Source organism: Pocillopora damicornis, chromosome 10, assembly GCF_964200805.1.
Source record: "Pocillopora damicornis chromosome 10, jaPocDami1.2, whole genome shotgun sequence".
Taxonomy (NCBI): domain Eukaryota; kingdom Metazoa; phylum Cnidaria; class Anthozoa; order Scleractinia; family Pocilloporidae; genus Pocillopora; species Pocillopora damicornis.
This window is the reverse complement of record NC_142679.1, coordinates 11,249,522-11,277,477: the sequence shown is the minus strand read 5'-3', so window position 1 is coordinate 11,277,477 and position 27,956 is coordinate 11,249,522. Positions and strand designations below refer to the sequence as shown.

The 27,956-nt window shown below is 36.9% G+C and overlaps 1 protein-coding gene across 1 annotated transcript; it reads right to left on the bottom strand.

The window, feature by feature from the left end:
• Positions 1-33: 33 nt before the first annotated feature.
• LOC113680330 (ankyrin repeat and fibronectin type-III domain-containing protein 1) lies at positions 34-26,287 on the bottom strand. Its single transcript, XM_027197345.2, has 31 exons — positions 25,633-26,287; positions 25,419-25,493; positions 23,359-23,531; positions 20,807-20,940; positions 20,308-20,354; positions 20,048-20,119; positions 19,069-19,241; positions 18,345-18,389; positions 17,356-17,434; positions 16,085-16,188; positions 14,826-14,944; positions 14,440-14,518; positions 13,540-13,650; positions 13,008-13,105; positions 12,370-12,460; positions 11,625-11,783; positions 11,146-11,263; positions 9,967-10,102; positions 9,060-9,173; positions 8,387-8,482; positions 7,878-8,024; positions 7,204-7,247; positions 6,855-6,977; positions 6,432-6,471; positions 5,712-5,816; positions 5,076-5,247; positions 4,408-4,508; positions 3,882-3,947; positions 3,433-3,616; positions 3,020-3,108; positions 34-2,442 (listed from the first exon to the last, which is right to left on the bottom strand). The coding sequence occupies exons 1-31, from the start codon at positions 25,782-25,784 to the stop codon at positions 2,155-2,157; spliced, it is 3,534 nt and encodes a 1,177-aa protein (XP_027053146.2). The 5' UTR covers positions 25,785-26,287; the 3' UTR covers positions 34-2,154.
• Positions 26,288-27,956: the final 1,669 nt, after the last annotated feature.

The following is a 27,956-nucleotide window of genomic DNA, read 5'->3' as shown; positions in this document are numbered from 1 at the left end:
TCGTTTAAGAAAGAACCAAGAAAGCCAAACAACTGTGAGAAATATTTCTGTTTATTTGTTTTAGTCTATCTTAGCATCAACATTTCACCCGCTACACATGTTAACTTAATCAATACTCTGGGAGCAAACAAAGTTAGAGCTGAAATAACCAAAAGAGCGTTCCGCTTTGCGTTTAGCGCATGTACAACCCAGCCAGTTTCAGTCTAAAATTGCTTTATAAAGAAAACTTATTGCTATCTTTCTAAGGAGATAAACATTTCTACGTATAAAATAACACAATATCCATATTCAACTGCTTTAACCCAAAAATGCGATGAATTACGATGAAACGGAAAAAGTGACACAAATGAGTGCTCTCAACACTTCAAGCACTCTTCCAGACTTATCAAACTCCCAGAGCCTAGAAATATTCTGGATTCCTCCTCAAGAGGTGAAAATATCAGTAATAAATTAAACACAATGGTGATTTTAAACAACAATCTCACAATAAATACGATTTTCACTTAAACGTTTACCTTCTGTCAAACAACGTAGACCAGGTGGAAACTTCTTTTGTGATAAACAAGACTTGAATACATTTCTGTTAGAGCTGCCTAAATAGGAATATCGCCTATGGAGGATTTGAAAAACTGTCGTGAAAAATATCTTCCTGCAAGACTGACTAGGGAATAAATATGATACATTCATAGAGGGAGCCAGCTCTCCTGTTTCTTTCTTTTTTAATGTTTTCTATTCTTAAGTGTAATCTGGTCAACACAAATCCCATGAGTGGAAACAAACGCCTTGGCCATGAGACAAATCCTAACTTCGTCTTGACACCAACAGGCAAGACAGAAGTGCTTTAAACAAATGAACAAAAAGAAAACTATCTGACCAATCGTATAACTCAACCAAGTAAAACAACGAACTATTTCGAATTCACTGCACATACAAGAAGGAAATGCGCGGTCGCCAAGTCCACACCAAACGCGATTGACTTGACGAGTAAAGGAGAGAGGTTTCACACCGAAACTACAAGACTTTAAACTAAGTTTTCTACAGTGCTGCTGTGAAAACTTTTGGGGCCATACAACCGTATCTCGAGTGTAAAGCCGTTCTTCTTGCTCGAAAAACTATGAATACCTAATAAGAAAATCAGGTCTTTTTAACTGTAAAACGTGACTAGGAAAGATTTAGTAACGAAAAATTCATTTTTTCGCCTTCTCCGGTGGAAATGTCACTGTCACAAAAGCGAAAAAGCAAAACTGAAGTTAAGTTAATCCATGGCAAAATTAAACCAAATTAGGGAAAAAAACAGCCGACAAACGAAAACCTAAATAATTACTCCAAGACCACCAATATGTACAAAATCATTCTTATCATACAAAGAAATTAATTAATTCCGACATAATTTTTTACTCCTTAAATATATTCCATTTGTTATATACCTAAATTTTCAAACTAACATACAGTAAATTTTTTGTCCCTAGATTTACGATGGATTCACCCATCTTGATTACCAACAGGAGGATTTCATCCTTTTTAAATAATAAAAAACACAATGTGCCGAAGAATGTTGACACTACTCTCACTTTAAGGTCATTTTAAATCTGGTACTAGCAGTTTTTCACATGGGAGCCATTTTCTGTCGCTTCTGCGTTCGAGAAAATCTAACACATTTGGGCATCTCTTTGCCTTTAAAAACACTGTTTTTATCGGTTTTGGTTAACTATTTCCACTCAATCTCGATTTGGCGGCTTCAGCTTTGGAATCTGATGCGTTTAATTTGGAACCTTTAAATTATCCTCCTGATGCTAATAAACGAATGCTCCGCTCTGATTTTCGCAGTAATTACGGTTAGCACCAGTTAAGGAAAATTGCAAAGATAGAGTACCTTTAGTATTGGTTTGAAACTCTGAGGATTTTCTAGAGATTGTCGCGTGGTTCACAAAACAAACCAATCGGACCTCAAAGAAACTAAGAGTAAGCGGTGAAAAGCGCGGGAAACGTGACATCCGTGCTGGGAGAGGATAACACGTTACCACATCGCAATGTGTTGTACCCTTACGTGATTGGTTGCTGCAGTATGTGGCACGAGTTTTTCTTTGGAAAATCTTCAACACTCAGAACTACATGGCTCCATAGGAACAGGTGCTCGTCTTAAGTGATTGAAATTTAGACACTTGTGAAATTTCCCGTAGCAGACGCTGCGAAGGCATCAGCGCGTAGTCTGAGATACAACTTTCCTCGTTTCCACGGATTTTGAAGCTGTAGTGGCTTAAAATCATCCCTAAAACATTTCTCTTGTCCACCGATTACTGCAACTAAACATAAGTCTTTCAATTTCTTGTCAGAGAGATTGTGCCAATAGGAAGATTTATCTCTGTCTTGGCATTTCTTATACAGCTGTTGTACAACCATCTTGACCACTTCGTCCGATCTTGTTGCAGGCGTTATATGAAGCTATACGACAAAAAATATAAACAAAAAGACAACATCAAAAGACTGCTAGTTACCAACTGTTAAAGGGATGTAATAATTCAACATCCAAAACGGCCCATACCTAGAGGGAAGAAGAACCACTACCCATAAAAAATGAGACGTAACAGTTGTTTTCATTTTTGAAACACACCCACTCGGCAAATTTTGAGACATGAAGGCCCGATGTCTCTACAGAAAGATGAAATGTAGTTTCTATTCTATTTTGCCAGGTCGAGTACAACAAAAAGTTAACAACCTTGAAGAAATTGTTGGTTACAATGAACAACTCTCTTTGGTATCTATAGTGGCAGAATTATTACTTCCAGTCCAATCTCGAAAAACGTCATTGATTCACGTCAAAGCACTTCAGTATTCGAAAGATTTAAAACCACTATTGGATCAACAGGAAACAGCGCTGCAGAAAATTGAACTTGTATCGAGGCTCTCTTTATCTTTTTCCTGATCCTATTTACAAATTAGGAGACATTGCAGAAGATCATAGTCTTAATAATAGTCTTATCATGCCTTCGTTTCCGACTATCAAGTATATTCATGATACCGTTACTGTGGCTCCGGGAGGTAAGCTTGTTTCTCCTGCTGTATGAATTTGAACCACTCCTTGTCTGGGGCTATTGCTTGATGAGGAATCTGACGAAAGATAAACCACTACATTAGACAATACAATCGAAACTCTTCACAACGGCCACTTTGAAGACAAAGGGAAGAGGCCATAGAAGCCGGAGAAGTGACCGTTACAGAGTGGCAGTGAAGTAACTACTATATCGATAAAAATGGTTAGTATGTCATTCAAATACGTAACAGAATCAAACTACATCAATGAGAATTTTACAGAAAATTGATGTTAAAAAAAAAATCTTCAAAAAAACAAACGGGTATAACGTAAAGCAAGTCTTGAATTTTGTTTGTCATCCTTAACTTTTAATTGAAACAAATACAAGACCAGATACTCACTATGTCCATTGCAGAGGACTTTGCCTCTCAAATCAGACGAACAAACACAGCACTGGCCGTCCGGGTGAGAAACTGAGTATTGAAACACCTCGACCAGAGGTATGCCACCTCGAATTTGACGATCCCTCGCGTAATGCAGGGCATCCAATATCCAACGCATTCCTTGCCATGTTTCGTCAAGTTCCTTTAGAACGGAAAAAGAACAATTTCAAAGCAAGCTTCTTAACAGGCTTCTGTGCGGTCGAAGCACATTGAACTTTATTCTAGTCTAATCACGTGGTAAACAAATCGAATTCCGATGAATCTTACGATAGTCCCCTCGGCAAATTATTGAAAAAGTTTTACTTCATGTAACTGAGTCACTGTGCTTTTTTTGGACTATCTCGCGTAGTTGCCATTTTTCTGACAATACAAAATTTTTTCTCTTAATAGTTAACTTGTTAACTTACCCGCTGAAAATCCAACAGCTGCTCTTGTCGTGCTTTTGCTAACTGTACCTCGGGTGATGAAAATGCCTTTTTGAAAGAGGGAGAGGAAAAAAAATTAAGTGAAGAGGTTGGTAAATAAAAACACACGTTGGCGCCACGTGAGAAGTTATTGGCAGAATTCTTTGGTTGAAAATGGGTATTTTCATCAAACACACCACTGGTAGCTTTGCCAAGCTGACCGCAACAACCTAACCTCTATAAAAAACTTAACAGTACTTAACATGCACATCGAGTATCAAGAGTTACACAACTGGCGAAGTTAATACATAAGACAGTAAACGCCCAGTAATGGCAGATGTAACAAAAAGAACAGCCACCAAAGATTGACTGACCCACCCACACCCTTTTCGTTTCACTCCGCCAATGGAAAATTATCAATTATCGTTACTCTAAAACCACGCTGGAAGAAAGTTCGAAGCCTGTTCGATTGATGTGCAGTGAAGAGTGATACTCATGTCTTTCGAATGAATTAAAAAAGCCACATTACCTCTCTGAGTGACTGCTGTGAGATGACAGAGTCCATATCCAGAACGGATGAGAGACGAGAATAATGGCAGATAAACTCTTGCTGGTACGTATACATGTGAACTGGAATTTAAACAGAACATGTCTTTAGCTCATGCCACGATATCAAGCGTATTCTGTGGCCATATCACTTCATCCTCACAGCCACTTCCCACATGAGTACCATACATGTATCACTGCATGTTTCTGTCTGGTAATCTGCATGGTTGATATGTTAATCTACCCCAATGAGGCAGAAAAAACTGTTCACGGCTGATAACTATCTCTCCTTTAGGAGAAAATAGTTGGTAACACTACCGTTGTTGCCTCAGTGCACCTAAGCATACCATACAGTAAACCACCCTGATACCGAGCGCGATAGACGGACGGTGACCTTAATATATTTAGTTCACGGCATGTGTAGAATGAGCGATGCGTTATGACATAAAACAATTACGACTGAGATATGGCTCTACCTCAGGTATTCCACATTACGATGTCTTGATACAATAATTAACACGTTGGATTAACGGCTCAAGAAAAAATCTTTGCCAGAGGGGATTTCTCCAATGCTTCAGCCAAAGATGCTCGAAATTTTTCTTCACAAAACCTCAGAACTTCATCAAAATATGACCTACATCTTATACTTACTCATTTCAAAGGTTTGCACTGGTAAGGAGATGTAGCCTTTGTGATGTGAGAGTGAGTCCACTTGTCCTGGAGCACTGCAGACTTCCTCAGGGGGTGGGAACACAATGATAAATGACACATTCTCATCCAATTCAACAACCTCTCGGTCATATATTCTGTGAAGTTTGGAAGCCTGGTAACAAGGAACAAAGCATGAGGGGTAAAATTAACAGTGTATCACTTTAATTAGGACTACAAATACCTTGACTTGTAACGAATTGTTTGGATTTATCGGGGGCAAAACTACATCGACAATGTCATCAAAGGCAACGAGCTACCGGGAGGTTCGAGTCATCGAGGATTCGAGTTCCCATTGGTGCAGGTACAATAAGTGTATGACGGAATTCCATAAAAAAAACCGGATCAATGTTAGTATGAGAGCAACTGCGCACCTACCCCTCCCCTAACCCGACAATAACCCTAACTTGTTCTCTGTTGACTGTTGACTGAGAGGGTTTGACTCAGTTGGAGTCGACTTTACTCAGTGAGAGACAAGAGCAAGAGCACGACTAACCAACTCGTCTTAAATAAAGACAAATACTCCTTACATACACTTCTGACTGTAAAAACAGAGAGAAAAACGGATTTAGAAAGTACCTCCTTACTAACGCCTACTTTCTCCATCAAAGTTTCGGCAGCTTTGGCCACCAGTACTTGAAACTCGTACGCAGTCTTGGATGGCTCTGTGTCCTGAGTCCCCTCCTAAACACACAATCAGCAGCTCATCAGTCACATAATACAGAATTACAGAGACAGCTTCACTGCTAGATAAAAACGCTGCGGCTCAACTGATTCACACAGGTTTTCAAATCATGTTACGAACTTAGCCAATAGTCAGCGAACGTTTCTTTACCTGCGGAAAAGTATGAATCCCTGAGCAACGCGAGCCAGCGAGAGGTCTTCAAGGTGTTAAGTATTACCAGTGCAAGACCACCGGAAAACCTCCTCGACTCGACTCAAATCATTCCGCGGGCAGAGAAATGCGCTTCGTGCAGCGCTGTTAATAGGGGCATACTCCGCGCAAGTAAACGAATTGAGTATGCGTGACATTGAGTAACATTTTAGTAGCTTAAATATGGCGAGAGACCAATTAAACCCATTCACAGAAGAAAAAAACCAAAGAGAAAAATAAACAACAGCAACAATCTGAAATTCTATTCCGTTTGAAAAAATACTCAAGAACAAGCTCAAAAATGAACAAATTAAGAGTACTAACTTTCGTTACAACCTCTGACACAAATTATACGTTCTTACGAAAACAAAAGTGCAAGGCATAAATAAAATATAAAGTATAGTTTGATAAGGAAAACAAATTACCCTAAGAGTGTCCAGCGTCTGAAGCCATTGCCACTCCTCTCTACGATCGAAAACACAGTAAACTCAATAAAACGTCTGACAAAGAGCGTTAGCTCCCTAACAGGCCCTAATCATTTGCTCTTCGGTATGAGGACTTAACCAACGCAGGCCGGCGAGAAGGATACAAGGCGTCTAACAGTGGTAATTATTTGTGCCAAACCCTTCGCAAACCGCTCCCCGACTCGTATCAAATCTTCCCGCGGGTGGAGAAACGCGCGCTCTGCAGCGCTAGTGATGAGGGCCTGCTCGAACACTAAAGAGCGCATGCTCAATCCATAAAATAATAAGATGACTGATAGGAGAAACACAATCTCTGGACTCAAAACAATAACTCAACAGGAGTACTTGTCAAATGAGCGAGATTTCAAAAAGACTTCCCCTCACCTCGACACATTTGGGTTATCTCGTATCTTGACGTGTGGGAGAACGTTGGGGCAGTTCTCTTGAACCACGACATGAATAGCGTCTACAAAAGTTCTGAGCTTCAGATAACCGATGTACAAACCCCTACAAAGAAAACAAAACAGACATGAAGGGCTCATGCACTGCCAAGGGCTTTTAGCAAACAGAGGTTATTCTCCCGGGGCCTTGAAATATCACCTGAAATGGCGCCAAGGACCTTTATCTGGCGGAGGTGTATTTCACGGGGCCTTGAAATGTCATTCATTCATCCGTGATCACACAAACAACAGAACGAAAAAAAAATTAATGGTTAAAATGACAAAACTCTTACCTTTCAAGGCTCTTTTTACTGTTTTCATAATAATGAATTTTTTCCTGAAAGAACAAGGAATCAAAAATTTTTCCGTTACAAAATAACACCATCAGGCTGGTGAAGAAGCAGTATGCCAAGGTCACCTTTGGAAACAACAATGCAATAACAAACAAAACGGCAGGGAGAGTAGTTGGCTTGTCAGCTACAGGGTGTCATCTAACACTGAATTCTCTCAGTAATTTACAAGGAAACTTAGGATAGCTTAAGAACCAATTACTAAAGAAAATATTTCTGATCAGATAATGGGAGATAATGTTTCCTTTCCTATGTGAATAATTCGTAAAGGAAACAATTCCATTCATCAAGTCATCAGTGCTTACGAGTTCATCAAGTTGAATAACAGAACTTCACTTAAGTTTAATATCTGCGTCAAAACATCAATGAAACAGTTACCTTTACCTTTTACACCCTAGAATCAGTATGTATATTCTCCATACTGTTTTTAATACATTTCTAAGGTGCTGACAAGGAGAATTCGTTTAACAATCATGAGCGAGTAGAGTATTGGTGATCATTTCCTTTATTCTTGTGACCTTAATGTTTGGTTCTGGGATGATATTGTACGGAGAAATTAGATACTAGTCACTCTTAATCTGTTGAGTATCTTTTTTTATGCGGACTCATGTTCTCACCTGAATGGAGGAGACAAGCATCTCTGATGCAGTGAACAACTCATCCTGTAGCCCACCTTGCAATGGAGGAGTCTGAATCCTCTTCTGGAGTTTACTGAACGATAACCACTTTAGAGACAGGATACGCGGCTTGAAGGAACTGCCATGCTGGATGAAAAAAAACAAACAAACAAATGAAAAGGAAGATATAAAACCATTTTCTTTTTCAAGAAAAAAAAGTGAACTCATTTAGCTTGGACAGTGTTTTAAGTATGAAAGTATGTGGGGCTTTCCAAAGAAGTGAAACAAATAAAATTCCAAGAGCCGGGAGAAAAACAGTTGGCCAAATGCAACTGTGCCCTGGAAGTCGAACTAAAGATCAACAAACAAAGGTATAATACCTGAACAGACCCATAGGATAGCGTCTGAGCCTTCCTTTTTATTTATTTCGCACGGAATACGTGTTAGGAGTGCAAGTCAGATGGTTTACTGTGGTATGCAATCATTTGTCTAAATAGCTCTATACTTACAATTGCATAGTTGACGGCGACAATCACAGTGCTACCATTTCTATCTTTTACTGGTTTGTAATGTAGCCTGCCAAGATCTTGCTTGCCAAGGGCACCCTGAAAAATCAAATGGCCACCTTTCAATAATTCTGCATGGTCTGGTAATAAGGAATGAAAGCCACCAGCCCGGGTCTCTCTAATATGTCCTATTCGTTCGGCAAGTTTAAGCTAAAGGTGACAATTTCAAAAGGGTCTGCAAAATGCCGACTACCACAGGGGACTGGGAAGGAGTATCTACCAACTTTTATGGTAGAGATCCCTTCGTACGCTCTCCCAATAAATTTTCTCTGTCAGGCTATGAACAGCTTAAGTAAAGTTACGGGAAAAAAATCCTTTTAATGTATGATTCGTGAATTTATTGAGAGTATGCCTCTCAACAGTGCTGTGTTGGCTTTCAACAACTTTACTTCGTGTAAATCAACCATGACAGTTAGAGATGACACTTCGGCCGAGGCTCTTTCGTCTAAAGTGTTAGTCGTGAATATACTAAGGGCTCATGCGTGGAGGGGACATGATTTTTGTATGTTAACTTCTCGTACTCATTCGTTACAGTACAGGTAGTTACGGCGGAGTCGCCGAGGCTGTTATGAAGAACGCATACCATTCTTATTCAGAAATCAAACCGAATCTTAACCTGCAGAGTATCAGCAGCTTGTAGTAGTTTGCATCTGAACAGCACTGAAGTGGATGAACACTTTTTCTCTACTTCTTGCTTTAATTTTTTAACATCTTTCCAAGTGCAAGCCACCTAAAATGAAAGAAAATTCAACATAATGAAGCGGTAATTCTTCAATGGAATCGAACTAGTCTCCATCCACCCTTCCCTTACAGACGTGGAAACTCTATTCTAAGGTTCTAATCCTGTGCGGTTTGGTCCCTAACAAGAAAAATTCCCAGTTTCTTGAATGAAGTAATTATGAAACCTAACAGACCTCTGTCTTACAGATTTTTGTTTTGTTTTGTTTTGTTTTTTAACATCACAAGGCCTGCCGCAAGCACAACAAGATCACCAACTCTCTGCAACAAACCACTCTGGTTGCACTACTTCCGCTCGATGAATTGCGGCAAGTTGCCTCCTTGCTTCTCAAGAATTCAAACCACTTTGAATTTGAGAATTTTTGCAACTTGTTCGGATAAAATTACTTCGCAAAGACACATAAAGATTCTCCATTTTACCCAAAGCTAATTGCCTCTGCAACCTGTCACATTTATGTTGCTGAGATTGTCTTGTCTCCTTATGAGTCCCAACTAAAACGTTCATCTCAAACAAGAGTTTAAATTCTAAGTCTGTATGAATAACGCTACCACAAAAAAGTAATATAGTATTATGGCTTTCTTAGCGGGTGCTTGACTAAACTAAACGCGAGTGATTTAGACCTGCAGCGCGGGTAAGACGTCTTGCGAGTTTGCTCTTTCTCGCGCGTTATTCGCGTTACTTCAGAGAGCCCTCTACGCTAGTCCATTTATCGATAAGTATTTATTTCATAAACTTGTACGAGTTTCATAGTTTTGTGAAGTGATAACATAAGCTAGATGAGCACCTTCATTAACCAACAAAAGTCTTGAAGGAAGGTACTAGGATGATTATCATCCACTTCAATTATTGGGATATTTTCGTCCAGGGTTACAAGGAGCTTCTCGTCATCAGTGAATAGCAAAGAAGCCAGATATACACCTCTGCGGATAGAAAAAAAAGAAACCAAACTACATAAAGCATTCATCACGTCTTCTTTCCAGAGTCTATCACTGAAGGCTCAGAGTCATTTTCAACTGAGTGTCGAAAGTCATCCGGGATTACATTGGTTTTGCTTTACTTCGCTCTGTGATTGGTCCATCCTCCCAACAAATCAGATGCAAAACTAAAACCAATCACGACTTGGTGGCTCGCTTTTTCCCGCACTTTAAACAGTTTGGTTGTTTTTATTTCGAGTTCTCGATTGCCCCTAAAGGTATTTTGTGATTTAACTTTGGTTTTGGTTTTACGACAATCAATCGGAAAGTCAGTACTCTTGCTATCAAACAAAGTTTATCCAGAAAAAGTAAGAATGTCTGAGACTATAAACGTTTTAAAACCTTTGTGCCAGTCAGTCATGATCAGAGTCACGTGACGTATACTCCGCCAAAAAGCATACATCATGAAGGTGTCCCAGAACAAATCAGTCAATTTTTCTGAGATGCCATGGCAGAGATTCAAGTAGAAACGAACGTTCTTATTATTCAGTTCAAATGCAATGCGACAGATGAATTGATTTGAGTTCATTCAGCTCGATGTCCTGTAGGGACTGTTTTATGACCATGAGGTGATATATTGCTCATTTCAAAGGACGATAAGCATTCACTTTTCCGATTTAAGAGCGTGAAGTTAACTTGGAATCAAAATGATTGACTTGTTGTTTCATCATGTAATGTTCCTTGACTCATTCCCAGTCGAGCGCGGTCTATAACGGCGAAACGAAGCGACGACACAAAACATCCAAGAAACGAAACGAAGGGTCAAACGAAACAAACAGTGACATCACGAAACGACGATAAAACGGCACGACAACGTGAAACGAAGAACCACAGTGACATAACGAAACGAAGAAACGACGAAAAAAAATGTCGAACATTTTGTCCACAAGTCAACTTCATGGAAGAGACTTGTATTGACTATGCCGTCACAATCAAAACAAATCTCATTAGTATACACTTAGGGAAAAACGATAAATAATCATTCTTACCTCTTTAGATGTCTGGCAAATTTTGGGGCCGAATGGAAGAGTAGATTAGTGTACTTTGTTAGACTCTTTTTCATGGCTGACTTACGACTTGTCCTTGGCGATGCACCAGCTTCGCACCCTGTCAAAGTGTAAATTAGAGCAAACATGCATAAAAATAAAACAGACAACAAAATGCATCCAAAAACGTCATGCAAACTGTTAAAAGGGAGCAATGTACATCTAATTTAAGTCTGTGCTGGAGCCAAGTGGTCCATTCCGCCGCAGCTTATCCCAGTTTACATGTAGCATGCAGCGACTAAATGTGTTACTGCTTCCCCAGGATGACATGACAATCTATCGCAAGTGGTTAGTATAATGAAAATGAGGTGGTATTTGTCGATCTTGGCAGTGAAGCTCCTTGTTATCGTTTCATCTTGTTAGCTAATAAGAAAGTTTGTGGAGGAAATAAAAGAGCACAAAAATTAAGCCTTGTTTCTTACCTGTTTCGTTGCCATATGTGTTGCTTCGTGGTCTGTGCGCTAGTGATGGTCGAACTGGTGAGAATTCTTCATGGCTCTGCCACACCCGACTAAATAAATGATCTATTTTGTCGAGTCGCCCTTGGAAACGAGGTTTAGAGTCATCTACTTCGTGCCATGCTGCAGAATAATTTACAGATTTGAGAAAAAAAAAACTTAGAACGTTTAACCCTTTAAACCCTAACATGAGCATGTATATTCTCCACGCTGCTCTCTTTACATTTCTTAAGGCACTGGTAAGGAAAATTTAATTGAAAATCAAGAGATTTTTGAGTTTGCGATCATTTTCCTCATTCTCACAAGCCTTATGCTTGATGCAACTGTGATGCCTTGGTGAGAATTTAGACGCTAGTCAACCTCAATACAGAACGTTAACTGCCATGTTAGTTTTTCTCCACCTTCACTTAACAGATTAATATGCATTTTATCTGTTGGTATTCCTTGATTTGTATTTTGCTGTCGCTACTTTTTCCTCATCTGCGAAGAATTTGGAGCTCTATATTCCAGGTAACAGAGGGAAAGAATGGTGCCCACAAATGTGGTTGCAAGAAGATTTTGGAAGTTTCTGTGATTTGTCAAAAAATAAATTGTTCCTTTTCTTCACGCCTCAGAATATTGAACTTTCCAAAGCAAAGTTGTAGATTTAGTCACTTGCTACCCATCGTTACAATAAGCAATCGCTAGCTAAATAAAAACAACAACATACTTGATGGCATTGCACTTGGAGGACTGGATTCCAGCCATTGACTAAAACCTTTTAGATTTCCACAGCAAACACGTACATAGTATAACACAGACTACAAATAAAAATACAAATACAAACTTGCGTAACATTCCCAACATTAAATTTACACCCCGAAAAATAAATGGTCAGAAACATAAAGAAGACAACAAAGAGGATATGTCAAAATAAAAAAAGCGCAAATTTTTAAACTGCGGTTTTTTTTTTACAAGGATTCCTAACCCTGAGAAAAGCCGAAACTGCACGTGTGAAATTACGCCAATTATTATCGTGTATTTGATACCGCCAATCAGCTGCTGATACGTCAGTAAATAGTAGTTGGCCTACTGTGTTTATATAACAAACAAAATAATATATGGTTGTTTGCACATGTGGAATTTCTCTTCTCGTATTCTACTCCATAACACACTCGATTGCCACACCCACTCGTGAGATGTCGAGTTAAACCTTCAAAAAGAAATTCCATGTCTACACGTGCCCGTGTATTAATGACTATTTATCAAACTTTTCCTTGTCCAAACGACTCTTACGGCCTTCCATTCACCATGGTTTACAATTAGTGCTTAGTAGTATCATGTAGGACAGATTTATTCAATACAAACCTTCTGCAAATTACATATTGTGTACTCTTGTGACCTTAGGTCATGGTGGACATATTCTCCTTCCATAATCTTGAAGTCTGGGAACTTGCTCCATTGAACTGAAATTAGAAACAAACTCTCACAACTCCGAAACAGACAAACAGCAAATCTTGCTTAGGTTAAGGGGAAAACCCTGATCAGAGACAGCTGAATGGTGACCACGGCTGGATCAAGGACTAGGAGGTCTGGTGCAGGGATACCTCAAATTTGAGAAACTCTCGGACTGAAATAGGAGAGCAGGTGGCAGCTTAGCCCATTCAATCCCAGGTGTGACCAAAACAAATCCCTCCTCACAATATTGATATACTTTCAAGTAAAAAGGGGACAATATGAAAGGATAAAGAAACCATAACTTTAGGATATTTGATTTGAAACAAAATTCTCAAAGCCAAAATTGAAAGAAATGTATGTAGCACAGTGCAGAGAAGTGATATGCTGATCTTAGGATCTAGAGGGTTTGACCATAAGTATAGCATGTGGAGCTTATACTCACTTTTATACTTAGATACAATAACTTTTTCATTGAGTGGTTCAATAAAACGAACAAGCAGTGAGTCTTCAGAAGCAACTGATATTGTAACACCACTTGGCTTGTCCGGTAGTTCTGACAAAGGAAAAATAAACCGTCTCTACCTGAATTTCATTTATTTGGGCTCAGCTTATTACATCATCTCTGCCAAGTTTCAAGGAAACATTTTAACTTTGATGTTAGGATGAGAATACTTGTTACAATTACAAAGGGAGCAAAGGAGTTATATTTGACTATATTTCTAGGGTTTACAGTTACAACTCCGAGAGGCTTTTGTCTTGTAAAGTGAATTTCAAACGATAGTAATGTGACTGCATGTCAATTAACAATATGGAGTGGTATTGCAATGGTGCCATGAATTTGACAGGAAATAACAAGCATCATCTGTAAAAATACAACCATATCTGGCTTCTCTGATCCCTAAGACAATTACTGTGGATTTTAATGAAATGCAAATTTTAAAGTTGTACATGGAAATACATCATAAAAAGTACTTCTTAAACAACTGTCCATCACGTTGTGGACCTTATGAAAAACATGAATACTGGTAAGTTTTCTAGAGCTCAAAAGTTCATATTCCCAAGTTGTGACAATACCAACTATTTGGTTTGTTCCTTCTTCCAGATGTCTGAAACAGTGATAATTGATGGCAGGATGAAATGAAATTGCTAGTTGGCTAAGAGCCTCAAAATGTTTTTGACAGATGATAAAGCAAAATTTTTGAGTTTATGATAATTAAAAGTTAACAAGTTATTCTACATTCTCTATGCTGATAATTATCAGAAATTCACCCAAGGAATTAGACTATGGACAAAAGAAGTGATATGATATTGATAAAGACCTTTTGTTTGTACCATCTGTTACCTATTTTTAAAAGTCCTTTCTTCATTTGTTCAAGTAAGTGTTTCCTCCATAACCACTCCTGAAAAAGCCTCTCATTTTCCTGAAGATGACACAAATTGATGATTAATTCCCTGGTCATCACTGAGTTCTGAAAATATGCTCTAAAGTAACCACAAAAATCCTTTTTTCTAATTATTCACCAAAACAGGTTATAGCTGTAACCATAATCAGTATCTGAACAACTGCACCCCTAGCCCAGTTGTTCTCATGTGACTGTTGTTGGGTAAGGGGAGGAGCTGGTGTGCAGTTACTCGTATAATGACATTGATCGGGGGGGAGGGGGATTTTTCAAGGGAAATTTTTCTGTTGGTATGCAATAGGAAATCAATCAGAGCAATGTGAATTACCTTTACTTCAGATGATGTAGTGTAACTGACATGCACCACTGCTGTGGTGAGGTCATCCACTCTTAGCTCTGCTTCCTTCAACAACATGTTTATGTGCTTGGCAAGGTATGAACTTGGTACTGATGAAACAGAACAAATGTCATCAAGAGAATTACTAGAAAATTTAGCAAAATAGCAGAAAGTTTAACAGAGACACATGAAATTTTGACCTTCATCTTAACCAGTTATCATTGTTATGAAATTTGTCAAGGTATACAAACACATTACAAGTTCAGACTGTGTGTTATCTCTTAAGGTTCTCTAATTTTGTGAAGCAAATGATATTTCATGATACACTCCTTTGTCCCCATGAAGGTGAGGTGTTTTCAATGTGAAGCATTATGTACTTTGAGGAAATATCCTTTATAACTCTTCATAATTCCATAGACAAGTCTTTTTTTAATTCTTGTGTTATTCCTTTTTCGAAAGTATACTTTTCACTGAAGAGTTCAACCCTGATGACATCGTAGCAAGAATGGTTTAGTGGTGAGTGAGCTTGCCTCCCACTGCTATGACCCAGGGTTGATTCCTGGATCTAGCATCACATGCAAGTTGAGTTTGTTACTATGTCCTCCCCCTTGCACCCACAGTTTTTCCCTGGGTCCCCCCTCAACAAAAACCATAATTCCAAATTACCATTCACCATGGAAACATGGACTAAGAGGTAAGTCAGGTAAGTCACTAAACTGATTTTACTGGCAAACATGAGAGTAAGTCAGCATGGAGTTTGCAAGCAATTTCATCTAACAGAAGCATGTTTTGTTGTGATCAAAAGTCAAAGTACAGAAATGTTTGGAAGAAATTTCTCAAAACAGCTAGTTAATTTGCAACTGATGAACAGTGTAGATAAATATTTAAAAACTTTCTCAAGCAGACAACCCTTAACACTTTGACTCCCATAAGTGACCAAGACAGAATTTCTCTTTACAATACCAGTACAATATCAAGCAGACTAGTGATGGGAATTAAGAAAAATATTAATTAGGGGCTAATTAGTTTATCAAACACCAAATTCTCACATCTTATGATCAAACGTCATGAGAAATGTATGTCTCACAATAAGGAGATCTTGACAGTGAAAGGGTTAACAGCTTTGATTACGTAAAGAGATAATAATTTGTCTTCATGGCCTGTGCCAAAAGTGAACAACACTCCTTTGTCCCCCAGGTACAAGGGAACACTCAACTGTAAAAAAGAAAATTGATAAGGCTAAAACTTACAACTTGAGCTTCCTTGAGCACCATATAACAACAACATTCTGACAATGGGTAACACTCCAAGCATGACGGCCACATCAAGAGGTGCAAATCCATCATCATTTACCCTGAATAACCAATACAAAATAATTTAAGAACAGTAAAAAAAACAACCAAGAGTTACAAATGTATTTCTTTTACAAATGACAACATTTATGAATTGAATAAGAATTTCAAAGGGATATTGAATGATGCAACATACTGTTTAAGTGAAAAATGTCCAGGTCAATACAAGAAATGTACATTTCAGCAAAAAATAAACTCCTCAGCCAATAAGAAGTCACAATGTTATAACAATGTGTACATTTAAATTTGTGAAACCGCACAGGGATAGAGGAAGATGTTTTTCATCTTGTCACAAACATGGGACAAAGAAATTGATACTTCTATGGTGAACAAGGCCATTATGAAATTCATATGACATGCATTCTGCACATTACTAGGATCAACAATGTTGAAAGCCTAATGTTTGCAAAAAGAATAAGAATGGCCGTCTTCACCATAGAGTCTCTGTGGCACAGTAGAGCATCAGAGTGCAGAATCTGAAGCTCTAAGGTTTTATTCCTCAAGGGGAATGAGAATTTTGATAAATTTGTCCCACACTGAGGACTAGACAAAAAACATATTATTCTTTTACTGCCCTCAAAATTTACCAACTTTCTTATTCCATTTACAAACATGACTCATTTGACATTGCTGATCCAAGCAGCATGCATGAGGTATGTCATATATAAACTTCATTTTAACATAAAGTCTCTGAGGCTTAGTGGTAGAACAAAGGAGTACAGAATCTGAAGGTCTGAGGTTTAATTCCAAACGGGAACTCAGAATTTTTTCCTTGTTCCTGGCTCGTGACAAGAAAAAAGATGTCTAACTCAGTCTATTTCTTTACCCAGCTCCCAGTGTTTGCAATAAGATGTGAAGAAAGTGGCTACATCAGTAAAACACCCGCCTGAGATTTTCCCTATTATTATCCCATTGCTTCAATTCAGAATAAACTGGCTTCAAACGGATTTTTCCATGTTAAAATTCCATTGATGATCATTTAATACTTGTCTCTTTTATAACAATTGTTAGACTGATCATTTTATTTCTGATCAAAATCTTCCATTTGCTAACATGGAAAGAAAAAATAAGATAATTATCAATTCTTGAGGTCTATGGTCTTAAAAGGATTTTAATACACTTGTCTCTGCTTCTACTGTGATATCATAACTTGTTAATGATATCCTTACCCATTGATATCCACATCCTCTGACTCCAAAATATTCCTAATTTCATCGGTTTCTTTGCGAACAATTGCATCAACAAGAGCTGAGAATGGTAAATGAGAAAGTCTTAAACAATGTGTTGTACAAAAAATTGTATCATGGTTGGTACAAGTTGCTTCATGACTTGCATAGCAGGTTTGCCACTTTGTTTCATAACAGTCTTGCTATGTTCAGTTATGTTAGATCTAGAGCTCCTATTGACTCCTAACCTTGCTCTTAAAATTTAGTTTACAGGATTTTTCTTTACTTGTCATCACAACCAAACTCATTACACCATGGAACTCCAACAGATCCTATTTTAGTCAATTCTCTTTGCCTCCCTCCCTACGATGTTCTTCTTAGCAAACTTAAAATGTTTCTTGCTTGATTTCTTCTTGCATAAAAGGTTAGTCTTCGTAGTTTCACCAGAGCTCTGTTTGTTACGCCATCTCTGGGTTACAATCAAGCCCTTGTGGTTACCATAGCAGCCGTGGGATCTACAAAATCCCCACCCAACTTCACCCTGACAGGCTATCCCCTACTTTAGGACATTAGCCAGGGTGCACGACAAGGACATGGACCTGGACTTTGCAGCTTAGAGTGTTGGACTAAAATTTCATACCATCTGACCATATTATGATTCAGGCCCAGGTTGTTCAAAGCTGGGTTAGGATAACCCAGGGACAGTGGAATTTGATTTCAGGTCTGAAAGCTTCAAAAGGAAATTCAGTTGAAATCTTTTTGCTTGCAATTTGAAAAACAATAGAGAAATTTTCCCTAAAAAGATTTTGAACAAAGAAGTAAGGAAACCTGGATTGAAATTTAACCCTGGGTTAGGACTAATTGGCCTTTGAACAACTGGGCCCAGGTTGCCAAAAGGCAGGTAGGAAAGTAATTGAGCTTAGTGCTATGAAAAGATTTGTATTTCCTCTGAAACAGTTAATTCAGATGATGGAGATAAATTGAGTACCTACCATCTAAACTGGTGTCTCTCTTTTTCTTAGATTTTTCTCTTACATCTTTTAAAAAATCAGAATTCACAATCAACACCAATAACAATCACAGTTTAATTAAGTTAAGCTGTTATTATTAGAATACCTTGAACTGCTGATTTAGTTTACTGTAAATATTCTTTTTCATCTGTGGTTGTCATTAATTTAGCTCTGCATGTTGCTATCATTATTGAATATTCGGGCATGCACTTTTATCAAAAGTTAGATTCTATTCCTAATTTGGAACAAACAACATCAGTGACACTTTATCACTTACTATACCACAGAGCTATTACATATTAAGTTTAACTTTAATTTGCTCTCAAAAAAAAAAAGAAACAAACAAACAAAGATAAAAAACAAAAGTAACAGCAAAAAAAAAAAAAAAACATGGATTACCACCAATTAACAAATAGATTCCACTTTGGTGCGCATCTGTTCATTAATATATCCCAGATGATGTCGAAACAGCTGCAGGTGTGACTGATTTTTACCACATTTTGATGTCTCCTATGATATATTACTGAACAAGCACACAGCAATATGGAATCTTTTTTTTTTCGTGTAATGAAGAGGCAAATAATTGTGCATGGTGAGGTCATCTATACATCAGTTCTCCAATAGATCATAAGAACTAACAAAATGTGTGCTTAATTCAGCTTGTGTATAATATACAATGCTTTACTGCATCACTGCCCCCAAGTACCTTTGTTATTAAAACTGAATCTATTCTCTTGGACAGAGAGCCGTGTCCGTGGGGAGGAACGTTGATTAACTGACATGGTACGCTGTAACCTTGGTGATTTGTTGTTTCCATGTATTGCTCCTGGTCCTGCTGGGGATGAAATATCTTCTAAACTGTGAGATCTTCCTTGATTCCTATGAGGAACAAAATCAACATTTTCTAAGTTTAAGTGTGTCAAAGGTTTCAATTTAATAAAAAATATTAAATGTACTCTTCTTATAAAGCAATGTCCCAGTCTAAATGGAGAGAAAACTCCCATAAACTAATGCCCACAAATCAATACCCACAACACAAAACAACCATCTTTCTTCAAGTAACCTTTCAGGGATTACCTTGGGACTCTTACTGCCAAGCTATCAATTCCCTTTACTCCTCTGTATACTTTCTCTTTTTTTTTCACAGACTTGAAGTCATTTTAGGGCTCACAAATAAAACAATCTCATGTGTTCTTTCTGAGGTTTGTGTTTCAATCACAGGTTGAATGAATGTATCAACCAGTGCATGCATATGTGCATGCACAGTGTGCACCTATACACGCGTCAGGTGCTATGGCATTAGTGATGTTTTTACCCTTTCATTCCCAAGATCTCATTAGTTATTCTCCTCACTGTCTGCCATACAATTCTCATCATGCGAGTTTGGAAAACTTGGTATTGGATCGACTAACCCTTATTGATATTTTTCTTTACATTTCCTATTACTTGTCTGCTTCAAATTGTATTGATATTGCAAGGAGAAATTCTATCTTGGTCACTCATGGAACTGTTGAGGGTTAAGTCTAAAGACGCAATTCATGTGTAGAAATTTCACAGTTTTGCTAGACTTGGAAAATGTATACCAACTTAGTATCCAATAATAATAAATCATAGCTGTATTAGGTAATTATTCAAGATAGAATTTTGTAGATAAGGCCATGATTAAGCCTCTAGTACTCTATTACCTCATATTCCCTCTCTCTTTTCTTTGGCTGAGCCGTCTGGCCAGTTTACTAATTCTTGTTTGCTTTAAACCACTGCAAAAGTTGGTGAACTTAGCTTTAATCTACATTACAAATTGTTCATTCTAAGTGAAGTAGTAATTTTAGTGTTTAATTTTGCTCCATCATCTAAAAGCACCAATCTTGTCTCCTTATACAATTAATAGTCACAAGTGCTATACATAGACCTAAACAAAGTAAAACCCTATTTTAGTCAAGATTACCTTTGCTTCTTCTCCAGAGGAGGAGTTACAGCTTCCTCTTCATTACCCTGACATTTAGAGTGAATAATTAATTCAATCTCTTGTCCACCACCTCTACGCCTACCCTTGCTTGTATTATTGACTACTTTATTTCTGCCTTGTGGTTTAAATATAGCTTTGATTTTCATTTGGGTGTATCAAGAAGCCCTTAAACTCCTTAAAATAAATCACATATTTTTAACAAATAAGATTTTTAGCAGAGTTAAGCAAAAGATAACAGAACTGGTAAAAGTCAAAAACTTCATGTAAAACATTTTTAGTAGCCACCAAAGCTGTGAAGTTTACATGCTAATTTCAAGAAGTAGTAGAATAGGTATACAATATTTTGTAGATCCCCTACATTTACCTCTATAAATTAACAAGCCAATAATAAAATACCATTCCCTACCTATAATCAAGTCAAGGACTTGTTCTAATCTCATAAAAATAGCTAAATAAACACAAGCTTCGCAATTCCTACCAGTGTGTGAAGTGTTTGAAGATGTACATCTGTAGAATAATACAAGCCTCCCGATGTGTAACCAAAAGGTACTCCATCAGTACTTCCACTAGCTATTCCACTGTCTTCGTCCTCCTCAAGATTCCATGCTGCTGCTGTAGTTACAAAACACAAATTAAGGGAAAATTGTAACAAATCTTCACTTTGACTGACATGGGAAGTACGTTTATCATATGCAGGGTGTGAAATTAATTTTTTTTCGGATAGCCACTTGGCTCCTAAGTTCTTCAAAGTGGTAGCCAATTCAAAAAAAGTTGGTTGCCATTTTCAAAGACAAACAAAACCTTTCTTTAACGTTGTCATCATTCTAGAAATTAAGTTAGGGAAAAGACCTTTAACGTGCTACAAAGTGGACACTAGGATGGATGATATGCAACATTCAAGCTCACTTAAATCCAAGATGGCATCTAGTTTTGATCGAGATGCATGTGCTGCATTTTGGAAACAAACTTAACAAGGAAGTCTGCCGTGGATTTACCTTTTAGTTTGCAAATATTTTTAATTCACTAAATCTCTAAGTAAGGTTATGATGAAACATTCTAGTTCCCAATTTGGTGACTAATTTTCAGGATTTGGTTGCCAAAGTGAAAAATTTAGTTGCATTGGCACCTGTATTAGGCACAATTTCACGGTCTGATATGGCCATTGTGTTTGGAAAATAAAGCCAGCAAATTTAAGTTTGGCCAGCAAATTTAGAGAGCAAATTTAGCTGCTGAATTTAGCTGCCAAATTTAGAAGCCACTTTTGGCTGCCACATTTAGCTGGCAAAATTAGCCATTAAAATTAGCCCCCATATAATTAGCCACCAAATTTAGCTGCTGAATTTAGCTGGCAGCTGGCACTTTGCCACAACCCTAGACAAAATAAGCCTGCGTGCTATTATTGGATTGCCATCTGATGCAAATTCAAATTACTTCATCTAGAATAATTTAACTATATAGAGCACCTCTGATAAACCAAACCTGTTCACAAAAATACCTGAATATTGGCCTTATTCTATTGTTGCATTTTTAAATACTTCAAGTCTAGTCTTTCTGAGCCATGTTAGTAAGTTAGTTCTCAAAATATTCAAAGTGTCAGACTGATTACATGCAGTGTCATTTCCATATCGAGTAAGTAATTCATTTAAAATTTTTTGACTAATAATAATACAAATAGTAGCAGAGAAAAAATAGATTTTCTATTAGAATTAAAATGTTTGTAATATCCAATTGCTTCAAATGATGGCTTATTAAATTGAACACCCATTATATCTTATCAATAGATAGAAAACCAACACTATTGCATAAATTAAGTGTCAAATAAGCTGCTGCTATACTAAGGGTTATAGGGATAAATATTTCATCACACTTTATGTCCCCCACAAGTCATTTTCCAGGGGTAAAGTTTGATCTTTCCACGATCAAAAATAATAATACTTGCGTCCAAAACATGGGATTTCTTTTGATCTTATTTCTTACATTCATTCTTTTATGGGTATATCATGAACTCTGATTATAAGCTGCTCCAAGCTGGCTTGATGGCACAGTTTGTATGAGCGCAGCACTGGATTTACAGAATGAGGAGAGTTTGCAATTGAAAATTATCAAAACATTTATGCATGGTAATGTTATTTGGTATTTGTCTAAAACAGTGTAAAGCGTTAAAGGCGCACTCTGATTGGCAGCTGAAACTACCAATATATCCCTTACTTTTCACCTCTGAGAAACTTGCGCCCAAATATATTGTAATCATTGTAGAAATAAATAAATTAAAATCATCTTTTTGTGCTATATTATGTAACTGTTTCAGTGTACAGCTGTTTGCAGAAAGGTTGTTGCAAAAAAGGAAAAAGTGCAGGCAACAATTTTGAAACTTTAGGTAATTTGGGTATACCTGTAATCAATGAATTTTAAGAAGTGAAACAAATTACCTCAGGCAAAAGGACTAAATTGAACACAGGATAAATGCAGACATACTTGTGAATACAAGAGGAACAAAACAATAGAATATTATGTTGTACACATCATTCTTTAGGTGATTTCAAATTCACTCTTGTTGAGGTTACATTGTGTTGTTCATTCTTTGGGGCCACCTTATTCTTTTTTTTTTTTTTGTTTTTTATCAAGTTTAAACATAAAAGTCACCCTTACAAACAAAATAGCTGTATTCTTAACCAACCTTAGTGTTCATAGCTCAGTAAATATCCCCCACTACCCACCTCAACTTCCATGAATAGTTGTTAAACACTTGTAACATTTTTGGTTCAGAAAATGAAAGCATAAAAACAGTGCACTGCTAAATAAATATAATCTTCTGAAATAACAAGCAGTTCAAGATTTGTTTGAATGTACACATAAATTTCTTATTACTACATAATTTATGAGTTTGCCAGAGTTGATAAATCATAAATGTTATTTTACTAAGAGAAGAAAAAAAAAATAATCATGCAACCTCTAACCCTTACATAACACAAGCAACATAACATTATTATAAATACTGCTTTATTTTTATGAGTAAAGATTATGAATTACCTCTAGGAGATAATGGAAACTTCAACTTGAGAGGTGCCTTGGAGAAATTCCTATAGTCTTTTGATGTCAGAGTTTTCCCTGTATTCTCTGAGACAGAAGTAACAGCTACTTTCCTTGAAACGGAGGTCTGGGTGCTGTTCACTGGGCTACGCAATGGATGTGGTTTCCGGGGCCTAGAAAAAGGAGATATCTGTTTAATGTCTTGCATTTAAAGAAAATTTCAGTCTAGCCCTTGGACTTATATTCTGAGTACATGATTCAACAGCAGTCAAATGGAGCTTGATGCAATATTTTTTGAAAAGACATTTTGATGTCCTTGACAAGAAATTAGTAAACAAAGATCTGGCTAAAATCCTTTCAACATTTCCATTTATATTTTGATAAATAAAAGAATTATTCTACATTAAAATTAATAGTGAGCTGCTAATTTAGCACTGGACAATGTTTTAAAGCAGAGTTTGTGTAATCAAGTTCTATGCCAATCAATAAAATCCATTTCAAAATATTAAATGTATATCAAACAATTAACTAACCAATAAAAACAATTTTTGCAGTGCTTAGCTGACCCATATTAAATGAATACCCAAGAAAATTTGAAAAACAACCTTGGATTGAGAATGATTGGTAAATGCTATCTTGTTCATTTATTCACATGACAGAATGAGGTGAAAAGTGAGTGACCTGTCAGCAGCTGATTGGCAATATTGAACACAAAAAAAGAATTTGATTTAACAAGCATGTAGTTACAGCTTTTCTCAGGGATGGAAATCCTTATCCTAAAAGACAAATAAATCTCAATGTACATCCTATTAAGAAGACACGGATATTAAAACTGGGTCCTCTCTGACCCAAGAGCCAATAATCAGAGAGGCTTTAGTGTAGCTTATGTTTGGGTGAACTGTATACATTAAAAATTGTGTTCATTTAAGCTCGTTTAATGCAACAGAGCCAAGTAAATTTATAGGACATGTCAAACAACTGAGTGTAACACCTTTTTTTGTCTCCAAAAATATTTACAATTAATAATTTCTTTTAGGAAATTAACCATAGCAGAGCTTATTTAGGAAGAAAAAGGCTTAAAACATTTGATTTACTTAAGCTGTCAATTACAATAGAAGCTAAATTGAACAGACTAAACACATGGGTTTTCTTGGTGTTGCCCTCTTTAGTCATGTTTTTTTTCTGAATTACTATTACAAACATGAATAATGTTAACAAGAAAAAAAGGAGGAATTCTTATATTACAATGATGCAAATAAATTGCAATGTTTCAATAAGTAATTGGTTTCAATGCCTAGGATCTTACATTTAATAAATATGCTTTTCTATTGTTCATTGATCCATGTAATTTTCATATTGTGAATTTCATCAATTACAAACTCAATATTTCCTACAAACTGTGTATATTATACACACAAAAACTACAGAATACAGTTCATAAAATGTGTAAAATCTGAAGAGACAAAAACTTTTGAAAATCTCATGACAGATTGTTTAAAAATTTGACCCAAAAAAGAATATTGGAGAATTAATTGCCGTGTTGCAAAGCATGAAGGCATTCATCCACTTAAAAATCACTTGTCCTTTCAGTTTCTAATTTCATTTTATTACATACATAGCCAATCTAAAGTTTGAATCTGAGTATGAACGTGCCCTGTTTAATTTATTTCTATCTCTAGATGAGGCAAATAAATAATTTGTAATTTTATGAAAAATTAGCTTTCTTTGTGTTTGAGACTAGTCAAAACATAGTTCTCTCTTTCTGATTGTAGCACATTTGCAGTAATATCACTATAAATCTTCAATTCGAAGGTTCCATGGTTTAAGCTTTCATCATTAAGGAATCATTAAAATTTAATTATTCTACCGTACTTTTTTGAGTCACTGACAGCTTGGTCATGCCACAGAACATTCGGTGCAAATTTACGGGAAACAATCGGTGGTGAATTACACATCGTTCCAATATCGCCCGGAGACATTTTATTAATAGGCCACTATTCCAACTTAATCTGGCTCTGAAATATATGTGACTAATTACCATGACAGCAAATAGTACTTACGAACTGCTAGCTTCGTCGCAAAGAAATTTGCCGTCAAATCCGTTGATAAAAGCTCCGGTACGCCTTTCCCCTATCCTGTGTTAACAGAATGACAAAATACCGCTAACAAAGCCTGACTTCAATAAACAAAATATCAGTATTGAATAGACACGGTCGAGGTCAAATTGCGGACAAGTTTATCAACAAAACAAGCCGAAACAAACACATCACTTGCCTGAGCAGTCCGCTAAGGTCTTGTTGTTCAACCGGCGATTCGTCGAGCTCCCCAAACGGGACGAGGAATGCATCAGTAGTGCTCGATGTACATTCAGTTGTTTCCTTTGATCGAAAATTCACTCCTAAGCTCTCTTTGGTCTCTTCAGACATAATCACTTTACAATTCAGCCATAAAACCACAAATCTCAACTACAGAACGTTTTCGGTCAGAACCATTCGCCAACAAGGTACTCGACGATAAAAAATGTACAGTTGATTGCAAGGCGCTCGAATTTCGTCCCTTATTCATGCCGTAAGTACCCACACAAATACACAGATATGTACGCTGTTGAAGACACAATTGTAGCGTGAATATACACTCATCAAAGGCTGAAAAGAAAAATACTGCTTTTGTAGATGAAGTTCACGCACATTCTAGCTGATTGATAGAGGCATGACAAAACAACGCGCTTTCTGATCCGTATAATGGTATTGCGTGATAATCGCTGTCGAAATAACTGGGTGCTCTATTACAAAACCATCACCTCCAGAATAAAGGTAGTCCTTTATCATCCGCCAAGAAGTCGCTTCACAAGAAATCCCCGAATAAATTTAACATTAACGACGAGAGGCAGATTGTTGTTTGAAAATTTTTTAGCGCCGGAGGAAAGACTGGGGAGAGAAGAATAGGTTCCAGGATTACTCGATTAGCAGCTTATTTACAGGCAATCAGGCGATGAGGCGCGAAAATTAAGGAATAATAGGAAAAACAAACGGAACAAAATAATGATACGTGTTCCATGTAAAATAAGAAAATCTGTTTGAAATAATGGTACCGTAATATTTTGAAAAGTCTTCCAAACCTATACCTAGGAGAAACATAATATTCAATTTAAAAATTTCAGTTTCCTCAGACATTCGATATGCGTACAGGAAATTTTACTTTCAAATGATGTCATTGGACTGCCATATCATAGCGTACTTAGGAAATGACGTGTTTGGACCAACATTTGAGCAAAAGGTTGAAATACATGTAGTGTGCATTGCAAACATCTCAACTTGTGTTTCCAATAATTTTAACACAGTGACAGCCTTTAAATGAGTAAGCTCTTCAGCATCTAGAAAATTAAACCAGTCACTCCTGATGTCCAAAAAACAACTCTTTATCTCTGTCTGCCATAGGTTTTTATAATTTTAGCTCTGAGAATTTTCAGCAAAAAACAATATCTCCAAGTTGATATAGTATCTCGTCACCTTTATTTTCAAAGTATGTTGAATAAAATAGAGGTTCCTCCTTGATCACCCTTGCTACTGAAATGGCTGAAGTGGTCCTCAAAGGGGCTTTCCTAAAAAATCTTGCAAGGATTTCCTTAGAGCTTGTTGTTAAGTTCTGTTATACTGACTAATGTTGGGTTGCAATTGCCTGGGTCCAATGCCAATTTACTCAAGGATGACTAAAACATATTATAATAAATAAATGAATAAATAAATAAATAAAAATTTAAAAAATTAAATTAAATAAAGTGGAAGGCCATTTGTAATCACAGTCCATGCTACATTTAAATCAGTGTCTCAATGGAGGTGTTGCCATTCACAGTTGAAAGCTAAAAATGATAACTGATGATCAACATTTAGGCATTTGACATTTGATTATTGGGCTTTTAGAAACTAAATCTGCAGTGTGGCATATCTAAAAATTAAATCCTCTGTTTTTGTAATCATGCCCTTCACAATAATTTAGCCACTACCATGTACTTGACTAAGTGGAAGGACTTGGCAGGAAAATATTTGGCTCGAGGTCATGAAGTACAGACCAAGGGCAGTAAGGCTTGTGTGTCATGACTCAAAGCCAAATATTTCTCCATCCAGTCTGATCAAAGTCAGTCAATAGGCACTTTATCAGGTGACCACTTAGAGTTTAAAATGTAGAAATTTTGTTTCAAACTAAATAGGATATACTTGCTTATAAAAGAAGGGTACACAATGGGCAACTCAACTAAAAAATATTCTGCAGTAGATACTTTTCCTTCTACTCTTTGAGTCATTTCAAGAAACTCATAATTCATAATGAAGCCTTACTCATTCTCCTGTTTGTTTTAATTTAAGTTGAAGGCCATAATTTCAATTCACATTCTCAGGAAGTACAAAAGAGCTGTGTAAGTGCAGGGCCAAATGGCTTTTTCTGGACCCATGTCAACCCATCCAGCCCTATGCATTCATACCTTTCAATAAGATTAGAAGAGGGTGGCTACCTTAGTAAAGCAAGAATTTCCCTCTTGTTGTACCACAACTTCCATTCAGAATAAACTGGCTTCAAAGAGAGTTTTCATTGTTAAACTTCTG

Bases quoted from the DNA above. Each gene is read 5' to 3' on its own strand.
- LOC113680330 (XM_027197345.2), bottom strand. From the start codon at position 25,784: ATGTCTGAAGAGACCAAAGAGAGCTTAGGAGTGAATTTTCGATCAAAG. The intron at 18,390-19,068 runs GTACTTGGGGGC...ATTTTTTAAAAG, and splicing joins ATTCAGTTTTAATAACAAAG to ATGTAAGAGAAAAATCTAAG. The intron at 6,472-6,854 runs GTGAGGGGAAGT...TTTCGATCGTAG, and splicing joins GATAACCCAAATGTGTCGAG to AGAGGAGTGGCAATGGCTTC.